The 19,085-nt window shown below is 51.8% G+C and overlaps 1 protein-coding gene across 4 annotated transcripts in view; it reads right to left on the minus strand.

The window, feature by feature from the left end:
• The window catches only part of KAZN (kazrin, periplakin interacting protein), a 52,628-nt gene that overhangs the window by 8,185 nt on the left and 25,358 nt on the right, over nt 1-19,085 (minus strand). For 2 of the 4 annotated variants that reach the window (XM_025142591.3, XM_004947494.5), the window contains exons 1-2: nt 5,247-5,371; nt 1,541-1,732 (exon numbers count right to left, since the gene is read on the minus strand). In XM_025142591.3, the coding sequence (XP_024998359.3) occupies nt 1,541-1,732; nt 5,247-5,346 (292 nt within the window). In that variant the 5' untranslated portion in view covers nt 5,347-5,371. Of the gene's footprint in view, nt 1-1,540; nt 1,733-5,246; nt 5,372-19,085 lie in introns of those variants that run through there. The other 2 variants (XM_046903289.1, XM_015297197.4) reach the window with 1 other exon arrangement.

Here is a 19,085-nt window from a genome sequence, read left to right on the forward strand (position 1 = left end):
CAAACGTAGGTTGTTTTCTTTTATTTTTTTTTCTCCTTTTTCTGGAGTCGCTGCCCTTTTTTCCACCCCCCCCCCCACCTTTTTTTTTTTTTTTGGCAGGAGTTTTCATGGGAAGGAAAAAGGATTTCTGCAGCGTCCCGTAAGCGCTGCGCTGCCGCCCAGCCCGTGGGGATGGATCCAGCACTGTGGGCTTTGCCAAGGGATGGGAAAAGGCTTCCAGGGTTGGAAGGAGGGAGGAGGAAGGGATGTCAATGGGCTGCTGGCTGAGCTGCTCACAAGTGTGAGCCGAGATTCCCTCGCCCCATCCCTCACACCTGCCTAACAAATCCCAGTGGCTCCTATAGCTGACCAAGAAAAGCCCAACTGAGCGAAAGCAAAACACCACGATATTCTTCCAACACTCGTGATTCTCAACCCATGCTGGCAGTGAAGGGAAAGCTGGCTGCTCAGTTGCAGCATTTTGGGTTTTTGCATGCAACTACACCACGATTTCCCATGGAGAGGGGGCAAGCCAACCTGCTCAAGCAGCTCCCAAGAACCATTTCCAACCCTCAGAATGTAGTAAAAAACTCAAAAGAAGTCTCTTTGTTTTATTTGCACATCATCGAAGAGCAATAAAACTGAAAACACAGGCCAGGGATGCTTTTTCTTCTTCCTTCCCTTTCCCTCCTTTTCTTTTTCCTTCCTTTTCCTTTTCCCTTCCCTTAACTTTTCTCTTTCCTTTCCTTTTCCCCTTCCCTTTCCCTTCCTTTTCCTCTTCCCTTCCTTTTCCTCTTCCCTTCTTTTTTCCCTTACCATTTCCCTTCCCTTACCATTTCCCTTCCCTTACCATTTCCCTTCCCTTACCATTTCCCTTCCCTTACCATTTCCCTTCCCTTCCCTTCCCTTCCCTTCCCTTCCCTTCCCTTCCCTTCCCTTCCCTTCCCTTCCCTTCCCTTCCCTTCCCTTCCCTTCCCTTCCCTTCCCTTCCCTTCCCTTCCCTTCCCTTCCCTTCCCTTCCCTTCCCTTCCCTTCCCTTCCCTTCCCTTCCCTTTCCCTTCCCCACAGCCCCACACAGTGCCCTTACCCTTACCCTTACACCATCCTGCCTTCACTTACTCCTGTTCATTCACCAAGAAGTGCTTTTTGGAGGAGGAAAGCCTACAACATCAGGTTCTGTCCTGCAGCACAACCCTTCAGCGGGGCGTGCAGCAAGCTCCATGCAGGAGGATGCATGCAGCACAATGCGTGCATCGACAAGCAATGCTCTGCTTCCTTCCCCAGTGGCTCCAAGGAGCTCAAACCTGAACCAAACCCATCTCACGGTACTTTCCAGCTGCATTTCAGCTCAGTTTCTCTCTGCACAATGCTGACTTTGTGCCCGACTTGCCCAATTTCCCAGCCTGCTGGAGATGCTCTGCTTGTGCATCCAACCCCACACCACAAAAACACATCCCATCACCCAAATAAAAAGGATGGCTTTTCCTTCCCTCGTTAACTAATTTGCCCCGGGGTTACGGGATGCGTGGAATAAAGCCCTGTAGGCAAAGGCAGCCCTTACCCTGCAGAGCCTCCTTGGCCCGCGCCAGCTCCTGCTCCTTCTGCGCCAGCTGCACCTTGAGCTCGGTGGCCGACAGCACCTCGGGGGATTTGCTGCCATGCGTCTCCTCCAGCTCCTTCGTCAGCATCTCCTTCATTTGCCGGAGCAGGTGCACCTCCTCCTGCAGCTGGGCCACCTCCTCTCGCAGCAGCGCTGGGGAGAAGGAAGCAACACGTGAATAGGAGCCATAAAACCAATGCCCACAGCGTGCGTGTGGGTCCTTTCCCCACCGTCTGGCCATGCAATATAGGAATTTGGGGTTTGTTTTGGGAAGAAAAAGTCCCTGCCCCACCTGCACTGCTGCCTCCCACCTTCCCTATAGGTGCAGAATGAATGGGGCAGAGCTGGCGTGGTGCTGGTCCCCTATCCCTGAGCCAGCAGCTGCTCCGGGAAGGCATAAAATCTGCCTTGCATACTTGAAATGCTTCTCTTATGAAAACTGGCAAGGCCTCCTTCTGTAAATTATTTAGCAATAAAGTCACTAACGAGGAACATTCGAGCTGCGGGCTGGGGATTTCAGTGAAGTCCAGAGTGCTTTCTTGAAGCTCTCACAAAAAGCCTGGATAAATCGGTGTCCGAGGAGCACAGCTCGGCTCTGCCCACGTTACCATTTCCCAAAGGGCAGGAGAAATGCACATTTTTGGCCTCCAGCACGTGGGAAATCAGGGGGAACACAGTGGGGTTTGTGCAGTGCAAGCAAGGCCCGGCCGAGCAGACACCCAACGTGTGCACTGCCAAAGGTCATCGGTACGCAGCTGAGTGCCTGGGTGCAGTGGGGAGCTTCCTTCCTGCACACAGACCTGCCTCCCCAAACCCCATTAAAATCCCCTTCCCAACACTTCTGCACATGACCAGTCCCATGTCCTTACCACCCCAAATGCCATAAAAATCCCACTTCCTCCATTTTGGCAAGCAACCAACCACACGGTCCCACTGCCATCCATTCCTTCTCCTTCCATGCCCACCCCGGCCCACCTTGTGCTGTTTCTCCCTGCTCACATCCCCAGCCATCAGCCCCATGGCCAATGATTAACCACACACGTTCAACTGTCTATGAGGGTGGATAGTGATAGGACAAGGGGGAATGGTTCTAATCTGAGACAGGGGAGGTTTAGGTTGGATATGAGGAGGAAGTTTTTCACCCAGAGGGTGGTGACGCACTGAACAGGTTGCCCAAGGAGGCTGTGGATGCCCCATCCCTGCAGGCATTCAAGGCCAGGCTGGATGTGGCTCTGGGCAGCCTGGGCTGCTGGTTGGCGACCCTGCACGTAGCAGGGGGTTGGAACTGGATGAGCATTGTGGTCCTTTTCAACCCAGGCCCCATCCTATGAAACTCCAACCAGCTCCTCTGCCAGCCGTGCCATCAGCTGATTAAACCCCCAACAGGATTCATTTGGTGCCTATTGCATCCCCACTTGGATACGGGCAACGCTGGTCCAACCATCCCAACTAAAGGTCTCAGGCTGGAATCCAGACGTACAGTGAGGTCTATGAGATCTACAGGTCCCATCTAGGATGCAATAAATACATGAGACCAAACCAGTGTGCTGGTCATCTTGGCAAGCAGCAGAACTTATTTTATCTTTCCTACAGAGTGACTTTCCTACAGAGATGCACAGTTTGATTGGTGGGAGAGAAGGAGCCCAAACCATGGCAAGGATGGCTCACCCAAGGACATATGTATATATAACACCTACCCATCTATCTGTATCCATCTCTACCCAATGGCATATCCATACAGTACAACGTACAGCCCAGTTATGTATCTCTATTTGTCCATCTAATGGTGTCTCTATACATGGACCAAAGTACAACCCATAAACTGAAGGTTCTGGGGGATAAATCCTGTATCTCTTGCTATGCTCAAGCAGTAGAAGTCATGCTGGGAGCTGCTTGGATGCTGGGAGAAACCTTTTAGCAGGAAATAAACCAACCCCACCATGCTCTATGCCCAGCTTAAGTGTCTCAATGAATGTTCCAGGTCCCCACACGCCACTGGGAGCAGCTTACAACCCCACCAAGAGATGCTGCCCCAAACCCAACTGCACAGCATCCATCTCTGCCTTAACCCAAACCCGCTCAGATTCAACCCAACAGTGCTGGAAGGATCCCACCCCCCTCCTCACAGCATCACAGGATCTTCTGCTTCACCTCCCTATGGCCAAACCCCAATGCAAAAAGCCCCCACAGTGCATTTTTCCTCTCCTTTTTAACCTCATTTTTTTTGCCCTCTTCCCTTTTTGCCCCACTGGGTGGGCTCATCCCCACCCCACAACGAAGCAATGCAATCAATGGGGACACAGGGAGCTCCCTCCTCCCACTGCAGCACCCAGAGCAGCCAGGCACCAACGCCACTTAAATGCCTCCTAATTGATGAAAACTGCCATCCGCACACGAAATAATTGGCTGTTAATTATATTTGAGCTGATAGCATTCAACATCCACGGCACCGCCGCGTTCTCCACCCTTTATGCTCTGAGCACCGATTAGCGTGCTAATAGACAGTGCAAATCATAATAAATAAAAGATTCTTTTTTTTTTTTTTAATTAATAATTTTCATTTAATTTTTTGGAAGCATCCGTGGCGAACGCCTCCAACCCAGCATTTGGGCACGGCTGCCTTTCATACCCAAGCACCAATTTAAGCACTGCCTCGTTGGCTCAATTGGATCCAATTGGACCCGTTGATGAAAGCCATGGAAACAATTGGCTGTTTGTTCTACCTCAGCTGACAGCAGCGAACTTCCAAGGTGCTGTCAGACCTCTGTATATGCACACACACACACACACACACACACATACATGGGTACATCTCCCCCTGGGACGGATGAAGAATGGTTATCAGAGAAAAGCAGTGATTGAAGGACTTAGGGATGAGTCCAGCTCGTACTTCAAGAGCACCCCATGGCTCGGATGGTTCTGCTTTGGTCTGACTTGGGGTACCTGGGGAAGGTTCACCCCAAAGCAGCCCTGGTGTGGGAAACATCCACGTGCCCCCTCTCCCCCCTTGCCCCGACAGGCACTATAATGGGGGAAAACCACCAAATTTCCAGGCTACGCTCCTTTGGAGAGCCCCAAACACACTCTGACCTACAGAAGGACCCCGACGCCTGCCCAAACCCATCGTGCCCACCCCCAACTTGCCATTGGGACGGCTCCAAACCCACCCCCGTAGCAGCGCCGCTGGGATAACCCTGAGGATGTGGCACTCTGCAGAGCCCACCCGTGACCACTGGGGCACCTCCAGTGCCGGGATATAACCCCAAAGCCCACTAACAGCCATGCAGCACACGGAGGAGGGGAGGGCAGGAGGATGGAGGGGGTGGCATTGCGGTGATCCCCCCCCCAGGTGGGGGAACCCCACGGAGCATTGGGGGTCGGGGAAGAGCGGAGAGTCGGGGAGGGTTTGGTTTTTGTTTCCTCCCGCGGGGAGCGAAAGGAAGCGGGCAGAAAACAAACAAGGCAAAAAGGCAGAGAGGGACGGGATAGAAAGGAGCGCGAAGGAACGGCCGCGGGAAGGAAGAAGTCAATGAAAAAAATAAAAGAACTAAAAAAATATATATACATATATAGAGAGAGAACAAACAGCTACAAACCAAGCGGGGACGGACTCCCCCGAGCGACCCCCCTCCCCCTCCATCCCCACCCCCAATCTCTGAGCCCTTACCCGCGGGATTCCAGCCAGCTCGTCCCACGCTCCCCCGCGTTCCCCCGCTCCCCGCTGCTGTCCCCCTCCGTGTCCCCACTCCCCGCTGCATGGCGGCCATGCAGGGCCCCGCTGGGCTCCAGCCTGATGTCACCCGTCGGAGGAGTGGCTTGTCCTGGCCGGGCAGGAAAGCAAAGGAAGCAAAAAGGCCCCGAAAGGAGGCGGAAAGGAACGTTGGGCTGAGCTGGGTGGGGAAACTGAGGCACGGGAGGGCAGGGTGCCTGTCGTCCCATGCAATGGGAAGGGATTGATTTTCTGTAGTGCAATGCTGCTTTATTCTATCGGTCTGGCTTGCGGGCTGCTTCATGCTGAAGCTGAATGCTGGAGTGTAGTGAGGGGCTGAAGCAACGCTTCTTGTGCTGCTGCTGGAAATGCAGCGGGGAAATGAACCCTGGGACACCAGCACCTTTATTAGGGACAGGCTTGGTGGGCATGGTGGTCTGGACCCTGTGATCTGAGAGGTCATTTCCAACCTTAATGATTCCATGATCCAACCTCCTCCTCCACCTCCTCCTACAGCCCTGCACAACCGGGGTCACCACGAACCTCAGCCTCAGCACCGTCCATCCCCCAAGGGCTGAGCCTCCAGGACCTCTCAAGGACAGCAGCTGATGAAATGCAGCTACAACAGCACAGGGGCATAGGTAGGGCTGGCAGGGGAAAACCCCCAGCGTTGCTTTCAGTTTCTTTTCCCACTGGATTGCATCGTTTCAAATAAAAGGAGAGGTTTCAGAAGGAGAGTTGCTTGCTTCTCCTTTTTGTAACTCATCTTTTCTCTTGCAGGAAGCAGTCACTGCTGCTTTCATGTTCCTGAATCACAGAATCATGAACGTTGGAGAAGACCTTTGAGATCCAACCCAACCCAACCCACCCCACCGCGCCCACTGCCCACATCCCTCAGTGCCACACCTCCACACTGAACACCTCCATGGATGGTGACCCCACCACTCCCTGTGCCAACGCATCACTGCTCTCCTGGAGAAGAGATTTTCCTAATATCCAACCCGATGGCAGCAACCTGAGCACTGCCAGGAGGCTTTGCAACCATTGTTCAGAGCACAAATCCAAACCTTGCCTTCCATAGAATTGTTCAGGTTGGAAAAGACCACCAAGATCAAGTCCAACCATCAACCCAACGCCACCATGCCACTAAATCACGTCATTCAGAGAAACATCTCTGTCACACCCCTACCCAGGACACAAACATTGACCTTCCCCTTCTTAAAAAAACAAACAAAAAAAACCCAAACAGAAATCATAAAATCCACATAAACAGACAAAAAGCAGCTTTTACCCCCAGCCCTCCCCACTGACATTCACTTGCAGAACTCCTCATTACAGCGTTGGTGACCACAGAGGACAAACATCGTGGTGTCACTTCACAACGACACCTCCATTTGTGCTGTTTCCCGAACTCATCACACTTCTTATTTTTTTTTTTTTCTCTCTCTCTCTCCTTTTTTTTTTTAATCATGAGAATTATGGTTGTTATCACAGAATGTTGTGCCTAACAACTTCTGGCTTCCTTCGGATGTTTTCATTCAGCCGCTAAAACGCTGTAATGACACTGAGATAATGGCTCGCGGAAATAAATGGTACAGATCAAAATAGAAGGGATTTGGTTAAAGCAAAAAAGAAAACAAATAGAAATTATCCATCCGAATTAGCATTCACTGACAGCAACTGGGGAAGGAAGGCAGGAAAGAAAGGAATCATAGAATTGTTAAGGTTGGAAAAGAGCTCTAAGATCATCCAGTCCAACTGTCAACACGTCACCAACCATGCCAAGTAAACCATGCCATAGAATCATAGAACCACAGAATCATCAAGGTTGGAAAAGACCTTTATGATCATCAAGTCCAACTGTCAACCCATCACCAACCATGCCAATTAACCATGTCATAGAATCACAGAACCACAGAATTGTTAAGCTTGGAAAAGACCTCTAAGATCATCAAGTCCAACTGTCAACTCATCACCAAGCATGCCAACTGAACCATCTCACAGAATCATAGAACCACAGAGTCGTTAAGGTTGGAAAAGACCTCTAAGATCATCAAGTCCAACCAACAACCAGCACATCCTTGGGAATGTTTTTTGGTAGGTCGTGTTGCGGATCTACCAGAGCCCAAATCAGCAGCATGGCCCCGGGGACACAAAGTGGCCATCGCAATGGCACGTCTTGCAGCCCCCGTGCTGGCAAACAGTTCATTGCAGCTTTGCAACAAACTGCACCTGCTGCAGAGACCGAGATGCTCTAAAACAGCTCTGAGCCCCCAGAATTAATATTTTCCTTTTAAAGACAACTGCTGGGGGAAAAGCATGGCCAATATAGATTCAACATTACTCCGGGTTTTCCATTATTCATCGAATCTCGCCCCACGCCGTGCTGCAGTGCATACATTACCATATATGATGACAAAGAAAGTGCACAACTCCTGCAAACAGGCGATAAAGCGGCCGCCTCGGCTGCTGAACCACCACGCTCGACGGGCCATCTCTAATAAGCAACGTGTAATTAAGTCCCTACACACTGAGGCTGTGCTCTTGTGAATGTTTGCATGGGACCGGCTGCACGCGTGGAAGTGGCAGAGCAGAACACCACCTGCAGAGGTGAACCATTGCACACGTATGCAAAGATGTGTCCCCGTTCCAGAAAGCACCAGGCTCATTTGCATCCTCCGTTGCATCCATGATTTTAATGGGGTTGAAGGTTGGCAGCTCAACTCCAAATATGGGCACTATCTTTACTAACCAGATGTTGTTGCTTTTTTTAAGGTTTCTGTTTTTTAATAATATATTTCATTTTGCTTCCAGAAAGTTTTAAATAAACAATTCTAGCAACCCCTATTCATTAACCACATCAGCACAACTTGATGTCCCTTGGGGCCCCTTCCAACCCAAGCCACCATGCATGGGGTGGGAGCCCAGCACAAATACCCCTGAAAACACCAACTCTGGCTGCCATCCCCTATCGTCTTGGGGCCAGGTGTTGCAGCTGGGTTGTTGCAGACCCAACACAAACATGATGGCCATGTTCCTCCCACCAGGATACAGAATCATAGAATCGTTAAGGTTGGAAAAGAACGCTAAGATCATCTACTCCAACCATCAGGTCACCAAGCCCAACCACCAGATGACCTAGTTCAGCCATCAGATCACCAAGTCCAGCCATCAGATGACGTAGTCCAACCACCAGATCACCAACCCCAACCATCAGATGACCTAGTCCAACCACCAGATCACCAAGTCCAGCCATCAACCACACAGAGCAACGTGCACAAGACTCAAAACGATGCTACAAGACAATTCGGGGCTATCTGCAGAACTCACAACAAAATGGACACGGTGGCTGGGGTTGCTCTGCTTTGCCATATGGGGCTGCAAGGCGCCGTGTCCCCCTCCCGTCTGCTGCACCCACCCACGGATGTTCATAAATCAGTCCAGAGCCATCCATCAGCTGGAGGAAGATGTGAGATAATGAGTCAAAGTGATCAGCTGGTGAGGCACCATGTGGGCTCCTCCAGGGAGGGACCAGCCGAGGTCGGAGCCTCCTCCACAAAGCCTATTAGCTGCATTTAAACCAAAATTTAAAGCAGGCGAGCTGAATAATTAAAAGGAAGAGTTAATGGCTCACGCTAACAGCTTCTGAAAAGCTGCTGTTTGTTAAGCAGAGCACCCACAAGAGAGGCACAGCCCTAAATGCACCCTCACTGCCGCCTCGCACTGCTCCGAGGGGTGTTACAACACCAAAAACAGCCCAGGATGATGCAGAGGGGAAGCAGAAAGCATCTCCTCACTCAGCAACCTGCAAGGCAGCGATTTAGCTTTCAAGGAAAAAGCTCACGCTCGTTTAGCAACAGCCCTTATCTACAGGCTGGGGGCAGAATAATTCCATCGAGAACAATATATAACAGATAAAAATAACTGCAGTGCAGCACAGAGATGGGAAGCACGACTCGGGCTGCTTCCTTGCTGCTAAAAAGACAACGATCGACTCAACGGCGCAGGACGGGCCAGCAGTGGGAAGTGCCACCCATGCTGATGTTTGCAGGGCTGGCACCTGTTTAACAGCCTGGGCCTTGTCTGGTTTGCTTCTGGTTTGACTGATTGATTTGTGGCTGCTCTCGAGGCCTTAGCCAAAAAACTAAATGGTAACAGGGCGCTCAGGCTGTGCCACATCTGGCACAAATACAACAGGATTCAATGGGCATCTTCTGCCTGCTCCTAGAAGACCCCAGAACACCCCTTCCAGCCCATGCCAAGGAATGTCCCTCTCCAAAAGACCACGGAGGCATCTCTGGTCTTAAAGATATGCATTTGAGAAAGAATCCAGGGCACATGGTGCAGTTTCACCTTCCCTTGCCCCTAAATAGAATGCTTCCACTCCATGCATCAAATGACCACCGTGTACTTTCCATACTCTGCTATAGAAGAAAAGCCACCACGTATTTGGAAGCTCTACTTGGAATATCCAAGGGTTTAGAGTTCCATCACTCCATCACAACGCCATCCCCACCACTGGGTTACTTCCATCTTTCTCCAGACCAAACCCTCCACCAAGGCAATGGAGACAGCCAACAACAGCATCTTCTATAGGTGTCTACCAGGAGCTGGGGCAGCCCGGGCTCTGGCAGGAGGGAATGCTTAGGGAAGCCTTATGGGACTGCATCACTCCCATCCAGCCCAGCAGAGCATGCAGCAAGGACAAGGGGACGAGGCCACTGCCACGCATCACATCTGGAGCACATCTGGGCAGCTCAGAGATGCCGATTGCAGCTTTCTCTGCCTATCCAACAAACCCTGGGGAGAACTGCTGACCCCGAGAGCATGCTGTGCAGCCCCAAAACGTGCTTCTCAGACACCCATCCCCTTGCAGTGAGCAATGAAGGCACCACGCGTGCGCCTGCACAGCTGCTCTGCACCAAGACAGAAAGAGCCGCTTACAGCTCCGAGCGCTGCGGTCAGCGCCTGCCTGGAATTAAGTGATGCACTAGATTGCAAAGTTAATAAAAGTGACAGGTTTTTATTAATCTCTGCTCCCTCTGCCAGGCTGCAGCTCCGACAAAGTTATCAGCGCTTCGCACCGGGTGCGGAGAAGCAGAACAATATGATGCAATTAAAAGGGAGCTGCAGGAGCACGAGCAAAGCTTGCAGCGTGAGCAGGGTGCAGGAGGGCTCAGGAGGCAGGGGCTGAGCTCAGGACTGCAGCCCCATAGGATGTGCTGTGCTGCAGCCTAAAAACAGGTTGCCCAAGGAGGCTGTGGATGCCCCATCCCTGCAGGCATTCAAGGCCAGGCTGGATGTGGCTCTGGGCAGCCTGGTCTGCTGGTTGGCGACCCTGCACATAGCAGGGGGTTGGAACTGGATGAGCATTGTGGTCCTTTTCAACCCAGGCCATTCTATGACTGCATCCAGCAGAAGAAGAGCATGCAGGGAAGCAGAGCGATGCAGCTAAGATGGAGGGAAATGCAGTATTTTTTGTTTGCAAACTCCATGAGACAGAGCAGCGATGCTTGCTGGAGGAAAGTTTTCAACTCATTACTTCTAATGATGTTTTTTTTTCCTGCTGTTTCCTCGCAGACATCTTCATCTCATGCACCTTCTGGAGCTCTGCCCTGCGCCGGGCACCTCCCCAGCAATAATATTGTTCTACTGGGGAGATAAGGCCAATAACAGCAAAAACAAGCAGGGCGACGTGGGGATTTGGAATGAAAAGCAGCAAAGGAGCGAACGCAATGCAGCCAACTCGGTGCAAGCAGGAGCAGATGTACACCTAGAAATGCAACAGGTTGGGGTTGCAAAGGAGCGGTGCTACGCTGCAGATCAGCATGCACTGAAATGCTAAAAAAGCCCTCTTTACAAAAGCTTATTTGTGTGCATGAGATTCACCCTCGCACCACAGCCCCTGCAGGAATCCAAACATTTGATGCCATCTGAAAGCAAACAGAACCGTCCCGAGATGACAGCTGAGAGGGAAACAATCTGGGCTGTGCGGGGAAGTTTTAACCTCCAAAATCTGTCTGGAAATTCTGGGTGTGATGATCGCAGGCGAAGGAGGAGGAAAATACAGCACGCCGGTGCTGCTTCTGCAGTGCTGGGCCGGATCCTGAAATAGCATTACTCCAATGGGGGTAATGCTATCACAACTCAAAAGGGCAGAGACAGCTTCCTAAAAAGAACTGTTTCCCCCCCAGCTCTTCTCATTACACAGTGCCCCAATGGTCACGTTTCATAAAAATTGCCTGTTTTCCTCCAATTTTGGTTTTTGGATGGCAAATATCCCATTATAGCATCCCTTATCCCAAATGTCATGTTATAACATCCCTTGTCCCAAATATCCCCTTTTATGGTATCCCTTACCCCAAATATCCCATTATAGCATCCCTTGCCCCGATTATAGCATCCCTTATTCCAAATATAATGTTATGTCATCCCTTACCCCAAATATCCTGTTACAGCATCTCTCGTCCCGAATATCCCATTATAGCATCCCCTACCCCAAACATTCCCTTTTATTGCATCCCTTACCCCAAATATCCCCTTTTATGGCATCCCCTACCATAAATATCCCCTTTTATGGCATCCCCTACCCCAAATATCCCCTTTCATGGCATTCTCTACCCCAAATACCCCATTATAGCATCCCTCACCCCAAATACCCCATTATAACATCCCCCGTCTCAAATATCCCATTATAGCATCCCCTACTCCAAATATCCCCTTTTATGGCATCCCCTACCCCAAATATCCCATTATAGCATCCCTCACCCCAAATACCCCATTGTAACATCCCCCGTCCCAAATATCCCATTATAGCATCCCCTACCCCAAATATCCCCTTTTATGGCATTCCCTACCCCAAAAATATCCCATTATAGCATCCCTCACCCCAAATATCCCATTATAGCATCCCTTACCCCAAATATCCCATTATAGCATCCCTTACCCCAAATATCCCATTGTGCTACCCTCAATCTCAAGTCAGTAAAGAGGCTGAGAACACTGGAAACATGGAAAACACCTCAGAGAGCCCTTAAGCACCAGCAAAGCATGCATCCAGGGCTATGGGGTCAAAAAGAGACACCCCCCTCCTCCGCAGCCACAAATAGGGCAGGACTTTGAGTTGGAAGGGACCATTAAAGGACATCCATCCGACTCCCCTGCAGTGACCAGGGACAGCTACAGCTCCATCAGGCTGCTCACAGCCTGCTCCAACCTGGTCCAAGAACCAAAGACCCCAAGTTGGAAGGGACCCACCGGGACCACCGAGCCCAACCTTTGGCACCACCCCGAATCCAAACCCATTGCAAACTGCAAAGCCAACCACATAGATATCAACAAAAAGCCCTCATTTTAGATATCCAAAGGGCTTTTCTGGGGAAGGGAAACCAAACATCCACTGCCTGTTTGGAAACAGCAATGGGAAAAGCATAAGAAAAAACCCCATTTTGAGTCTCAGCATCTCCTGGTGATGCCCATTTCCAGCCCTGCTGGGTCCGGGTCCTGCAGGCTGCCCTCCCATTGCCTTTCTGTTTTCTGGAGGGGTTTCCAGTGCTGTTCCACTTCTGAATAATTCACAGTCCTCTCCTGCATAATTTATAGTCCGCGGAGGGTTTTCTACATGGAGACATTTTAATTTGAACTGTTTGAAATCAAAACCACGTTTTAATTTAACACCCAGCACAAGAAGAAGGGGGAGGGTGGGGGGGAAGAGCAAGCATGCCTAACAAAACCCAACTCTTTGCAACAGATGGTTGAGCGCAGCAGCACAGAATCATACAGGCTGGAAAAGACCACTGAGACCACCAAGTCCAGCCACCAACCCATCCCCACTGTGCCCACATGTCCAACCACCTCCCCCTGCCCCATCTCTGCTATCCCAGAGCCCCATTCCACCCAATTCCAACTGGGTTTGTGGCTCCCGTCTCCATAGGGTTGGTGTTTGTGGCTCCCGTCTCCATAGGGTCGGTGTATGTGGCTCCCGTCTTCATAGGGTCGGTGTTCGTGGCTCCCATCTCCATAGGGTCGGTGTTCGTGGCTCCCATCTCCATAGGGTTGGTGTTTGTGGCTCCCATCTCCATAGGGTCGGTGTTCGTGGCTCCCATCTCCATAGGGTTGGTGTTTGAGGTTCCCATCTCCATAGGGTCAGTGTTTGTGGCTCCCATCTCCATAGGGTTGGTGTTTGAGGTTCCCATCTCCATAGGGTCGGTGTATGTGGCTCCCATCTCCATAGGGTTGGTGTTCATGGCTCCCATCTCCATAGGGTCGGTGTATGTGGCTCCCATCTCCATAGGGTTGGTGTTCATGGCTCCCATCTCCATAGGGTCGGTGTATGTGGCTCCCATCTCCATAGGGTTGGTGTTTGTGGCTCCCATCTCCATAGGGTTGGTGTTTGAGGTTCCCATCTCCATAGGGTCGGTGTTTGTGGCTCACCAGCCCCGAAATGATGCCCATGCAACCACACAACCATGAAGGTTGGAGAAAAGCCCACTCAGACCCAGTCCAACCATCGACCCACCCTCACCGTGCCCACTAAACCATGCATACCCACCAGAGGGAACCATGCACGGGCAGCAAACACCGAGGCTCCAAGTTCAGCACCTCCACGCGACGTGCAGTGAGCAAAACACGCAGTGCAACCCTGAGCCTTTCAGCCCAAACGCCTCCCAGAGAGGAATTTCCCTCGCGCTGAATGACGGTCTGTGCATTCTTTGGCAGTCGTGCTCCATTAGCAAACACAATCTGTGTTTCTTCCTCGCTCATTTGTTTGCCAAGTGCCTCTGAGAGACACCCCGTGGGCTCTGCAACCCAACGGGAGCCGTGCACAGAGCTGTGCTGCAGGTGAGTTTGCTCCCAACCAACCCAGCAAAGCCCAACCTACCAAACCCCGCGTGCAAAGGAGAGCTCTGGGCATGAGAATGGGGAGATGTGGGGGCTGGAGCTGCGCTGACGGAGCTGTATTCCCAACCTGCAGGCTGAGGGTGCTCTGAATGGGGTAGGAGGAGAGTGCCAGGGTTGGTTTTCTTGGCCGTCGCTGCAGCCAAATGGCACAAGAAAGGGAGATGCTGGAGGGGACTGAGTAAGTGAGGATTAGGGGAAGATCTGTGCCGAGGGTGGGGAAAGAAAAACCCATTTTCCTTACTGGTGTCCTGGGGATGGTATGGCTGAATTTCCTCGTTGCTGTCCAGGCAAAGGGCCGGGGATCACCTCGAGGCAGGAACTGCAGAGCTTAGTGGGATTTTCACAAGCACCTAAGCTGGTTCAATGCCTAAACCCCTTTGTGTTTAGCTCCCCTCGTAAATCCCAGCTCATTAGCATCATTAGCCACTTAACTACATCCCCATCCCACTGCTGGCCGATGCCAACTGGGGCAGAGCACCTCAATCATGGGGGGGGCCAACCCAGCAGGAACCGACCTGCATTCTCACTCCCCCCTCCTCTGCAGAACTGGGGGGGCACACAGCAATCGAGGGCTGTTTGGGGCTTCTTCCTTTCCACCCTTCTCACCTTATCACTGCGACGAAGGGGAGATTGCAATCTACAAAGCCTCATTCAAACAAGCTCGGAGGGAAAGCCGTGCACTTCCTCCAGCTCCGTGCCAGCAGCTGCAGCTGGGAGCAATGCTTAACATACAGAGGGGTGAGTGGGGTATGGGGCTGCACCTCGGCCACCTGCATGCTGGTTTGGGAAGTGCCCATGGAGAGGTCACACATCTGCAAGCTCAACCCATTGCACTGCCCACCCCTTGGGCACATCCACGCTCACTCCGCCTTCCCCCTTCGTTGCAAGCAGTACTGGGGAGATGTGATCCCACGTCAGGATGCACAAAGAACCCCAAACCCAGGTGATTAATCAAGGGCAGCACCAACAGATCAATAGCCATCAGGGCTGCTCATCAGTGCGCATCGACCACAGCCTTCCTCCGATGGAAGCTGGGCAGCATCGAGCCCACGCCGTCCACACACTGCAGTTCTTCTTAGCACCACGGCAGCTCCTCCTGTGCCAGCAAGCAGGGCAAATATTCAAAGGCATTTTGCATACGGACGTCCTGGGGAAATAAGGTTTGCAGCTCCCATGCATTGGTCGCGTTGCTGGGTTTGCTTTGCACGCTCAAAGCTGGAGGGCAGCCAGGCACGGAGCCAATGTGGGACCGCACCTTTCTGCCACCACTGTGCTGCAGGGAGGAAGGCAGCCCATAATTCAACCCAGTACTGTTGAAATACTCCCCTGGGTGCACCAGGAAACAACAACAACAACAACAACAACAAGCAGCAGAAAAACCAACCCCATGCGGTGAAAGCAGGGCTCTGTGCTCGTGGAGCACCGTAGGGCTGGGTAGCCGGATCCCATCTATCTGCACATCGTTGCCTTTAAAAAGGAAGCCCTCCAATTCCATCAGTCAAACCCACGGATGCGTTTTGTTTTCCCACACTTGCCCCATTGCTTCTGGTTCCCTTCTTTTTGCTGTACCTATTGATTCGGGCTGCTCTTGGAAGACCCGTGGCAGAAAGCTGATGTGGGCTGAGTTATTGCACAGTGGTAAAAGCACGCCTGGTGGCTGGAAACGATTTATTGGGGGGGGGGGGGGAAGAAGAAGATAAAAAAGCTGCTGTATCATAGGGAAGGAGGCCACGCTTTGCTTTCTCCAGTGCAGCACACCAGGAGGAAATGTAAGGTATGACATTTTCAATAATTCATTTCAATGAATCTCCGACCTTCCTGCTTTCTAATGAAGGCTCCATGAGCAAAATCAATACGAGAGACATTGAGTTTAGCTCTTAGTTTGGCTTCCAGAAGGCAGTGAAGCTCGCCGATGGAAAGTTTCCTGGTCCTACAAGGGAGATTTGGATCTACAAGGATGAGCAAACCCTGAACAAGGGCAGCCAGGAGGGACTGTGTCTCCAAGGCCACTACGGATGGGCACACAGCCTTGTGGCTGTTGGCCAGAAATGATGGTGTTCGGGGCCAGCACAGGATCTGGGATGAGAAGGGAGGCTCCTGCTTCTGCACAAAGACCCCAGAGTTTCATTGGGATGGAACAAGACCACAAAGAGCCCAGCAGACCCAAACACCCCTGCACAAACACACTGCACTGTGCTCTGCCCAACGCCTTCTGCACAACCCCAAGCCGTACAACTTCAAGTTAACCTTTCACTTTGAGAATAATTAACACCGCAACAACGCTAACGACTCCGTTTGACCCCCATACACCACAGCCCCAATGGGGATGCCCATGTGGAAAGGCTCTTTGTGCCCAGGGCAGAATTGCAATCACAAAATCATTAGGGTTGGAAAAGACCATTACAGCACAGAATCATAGAGTGGCCTGGGTTGAAAAGGACCACAATGCTCATCCAGTTCCAACCCCCTGCTATGTGCAGGGTCGCCAACCAGCAGCCCAGGCTGCCCAGAGCCACATCCAGCCTGGCCTTGAATGCCTGCAGGGATGGGGCATCCACAGCCTCCCTGGTCATGTCCATCTGCCCATCACCACCATGCCCACTACATATTAAGAACGTTATTGAGTCATGCAATGGCTTTACACTGCAGAACCCTGGAGAAAGAAACTTGCTCCGTAGCACACGTGCAAAGTTCTGGTCCTTGGTTGGGCTCTACACAACCCCAATGAGCATTACTGGGCATATTCAGCAGAAGCCACACAAACCCATCCTGCATTGCCAGTGGGGAAATGCTCCCAATTCACAAAGCCCAGCATCCATCTATGAAAACTGCAACAGGTTGCCCAAGGAGGCTGTGGATGCCCCATCCCTGCAGGCATTCAAGGCCAGGCTGGATGTGGCTCTGGGCAGCCTGGGCTGCTGGTTGGCGACCCTGCACATAGCAGGGGGTTGGAACTGGATGAGCATTGTGGTCCTTTTCAACCCAGGCCATTCTATGAGTCTATGGAAACTGCTGCTCAAAGCACAGTGGGATTTACCCCAAAGCAACCAGGATTGCTGCTGGGGGAAGGACCACCCCAGGCTCTCCTCCAGGCAACTGTCGTGCCTCCGGCTGCATGGCCCCAGGCGTGCTCCCTGCTGCCTATCACTCAGCTTCCCTTTTCTATTTCGCTCCTTTAAAGAGGGAATGAAACTGATGGATGATGCAAAGACCCGATGTGCCAGGAAGCCGCCCAAATAAATGCTATCAGAGCAACTGAAAGGAGAGGCAGGCTCATTTTGACACTAAGTGGTTTTGAGGCGAGCTGGATTCTGCTCCGTTCCCTGAACTGCTGCAATGCAGCGCTGCTGTTGCCCACATATAAACCACCTGCACATCAGCCACCCTGCAAAAACGGTGCCCACGGAGCAGCTGCACCACAACTTGCCCCTCATTGCCATCAAGGAGACTTCCAGCATCAAATTAGCCCTAATCACAGTGCCAGGGCAGAGGGTCGCTCTCCTTGCCAACAAATGAGGCCAGCTGGGCATCTGCGGTTGCTCACTTGGCCACTAACCTGCTTGATAGCAATTAGGGGTAATTAAAGCACGGCCCTATATTCATCACAACTCCACCTCCCACAGACCTCAGTGGGAGGGCACAGGAGGGGGGAACCCGCCACACACATCAATCAAAGCACTCACATCCACCCCCATGGCAGGGGGGCAATGCATCCCCACGCGCTGACCTGCCTGGGCTGCAAGGCAAAGAGGATGCAGGAACACCTCCGCTCTGTGCAGTGATGTTTTCTATCTGTGGGGCTGGGAATCCCCAGCCTGACACAGGAAATGACCTTCTGAATCGGTTGCAACGAGCAGTAGCACCATTGCCCATCGTGCGAGTGGGGAAGAGTTGGACCCCTGGTCTGTCTGTCTGTCTGTCTGTCTGTAGCAGGCTGCTGTCAGGGCAGCACCATGCCGGTGAGCAATGCGTGTCTGCACACAGTGCTGGGCAGCTCTGCTGCTCTGCCCACACCTCACACCAGGTACTGATTGCCAAAACACCATCCAATCTCACTGCCTGCCAGCAGGGAGCTTTTGGGATGGCACTGACCTGGCTCCACCCCACGTCACTGTGCTGCTGTTAATGCCCCTGGGTAGCTCTGCTTCTGCACAAATACAGCTTCTGCACGATCCTGAGGCTCATTTACTTACTTAGCAGTAAGCATTACCTATGAGTATTTAGGTAAAAGAGAGCTCTTGCAATAACACCAGGAGTGTGGATGTCCTTTGGTAAAGGTTATCAAAATATCAGGGTTTGGAGAACTGGGGCTGTTCCAGCATCTCCCCCTAATAACAAACACCGAAGCAATCCTTTCCAGGAGCACGAGATAAAGAATTTCTTCCTCCAGCAGCAATAAATCAAAGGGCACCGTCCAGCTGATGGAAATTGATTTTCCTCCCTTCCTTTGCACTTAAGAGAGCTGATTCCTCGGGAAGGATCAGTCCAGAAGCAGATGGGGAAGATCCAGAATAGCAAGAATAAACACACAGCACTGGCAGGAAAAACAACAACAAAACAGCACTTGATCCCAAGCAGAGGTGGCTGGAAAACTGCTGCAGCATCGTATGGATGGAGGAGAACCCAACACATTGCTCAGCTGCTCCCTGTAAGGAAGACGAGACCCCAAACCACGGCTTCCCCCTCCCCACCATACCCTGCCTCAGCCTTTAATAACTCATTATCGCATTACAAAGCCAAGGCTCACAGGATTACGGTGTTTAGTAATATTAGAATGGGTTTGAGCCTTCCTGAAAGCTTTTGGTATTCCTGCTTTGTTCTGACCTGGCCCCACAGCCGGGCTGTGCCTTCCCATGCACCGAGCAATGCACCCCGTGCTCCCTGTCTGCAAATGCA

The sequence above is a fragment of the Gallus gallus genome, chromosome 21 (genome assembly GCF_016699485.2).
Source record: "Gallus gallus isolate bGalGal1 chromosome 21, bGalGal1.mat.broiler.GRCg7b, whole genome shotgun sequence".
NCBI lineage: Eukaryota > Metazoa > Chordata > Aves > Galliformes > Phasianidae > Gallus > Gallus gallus.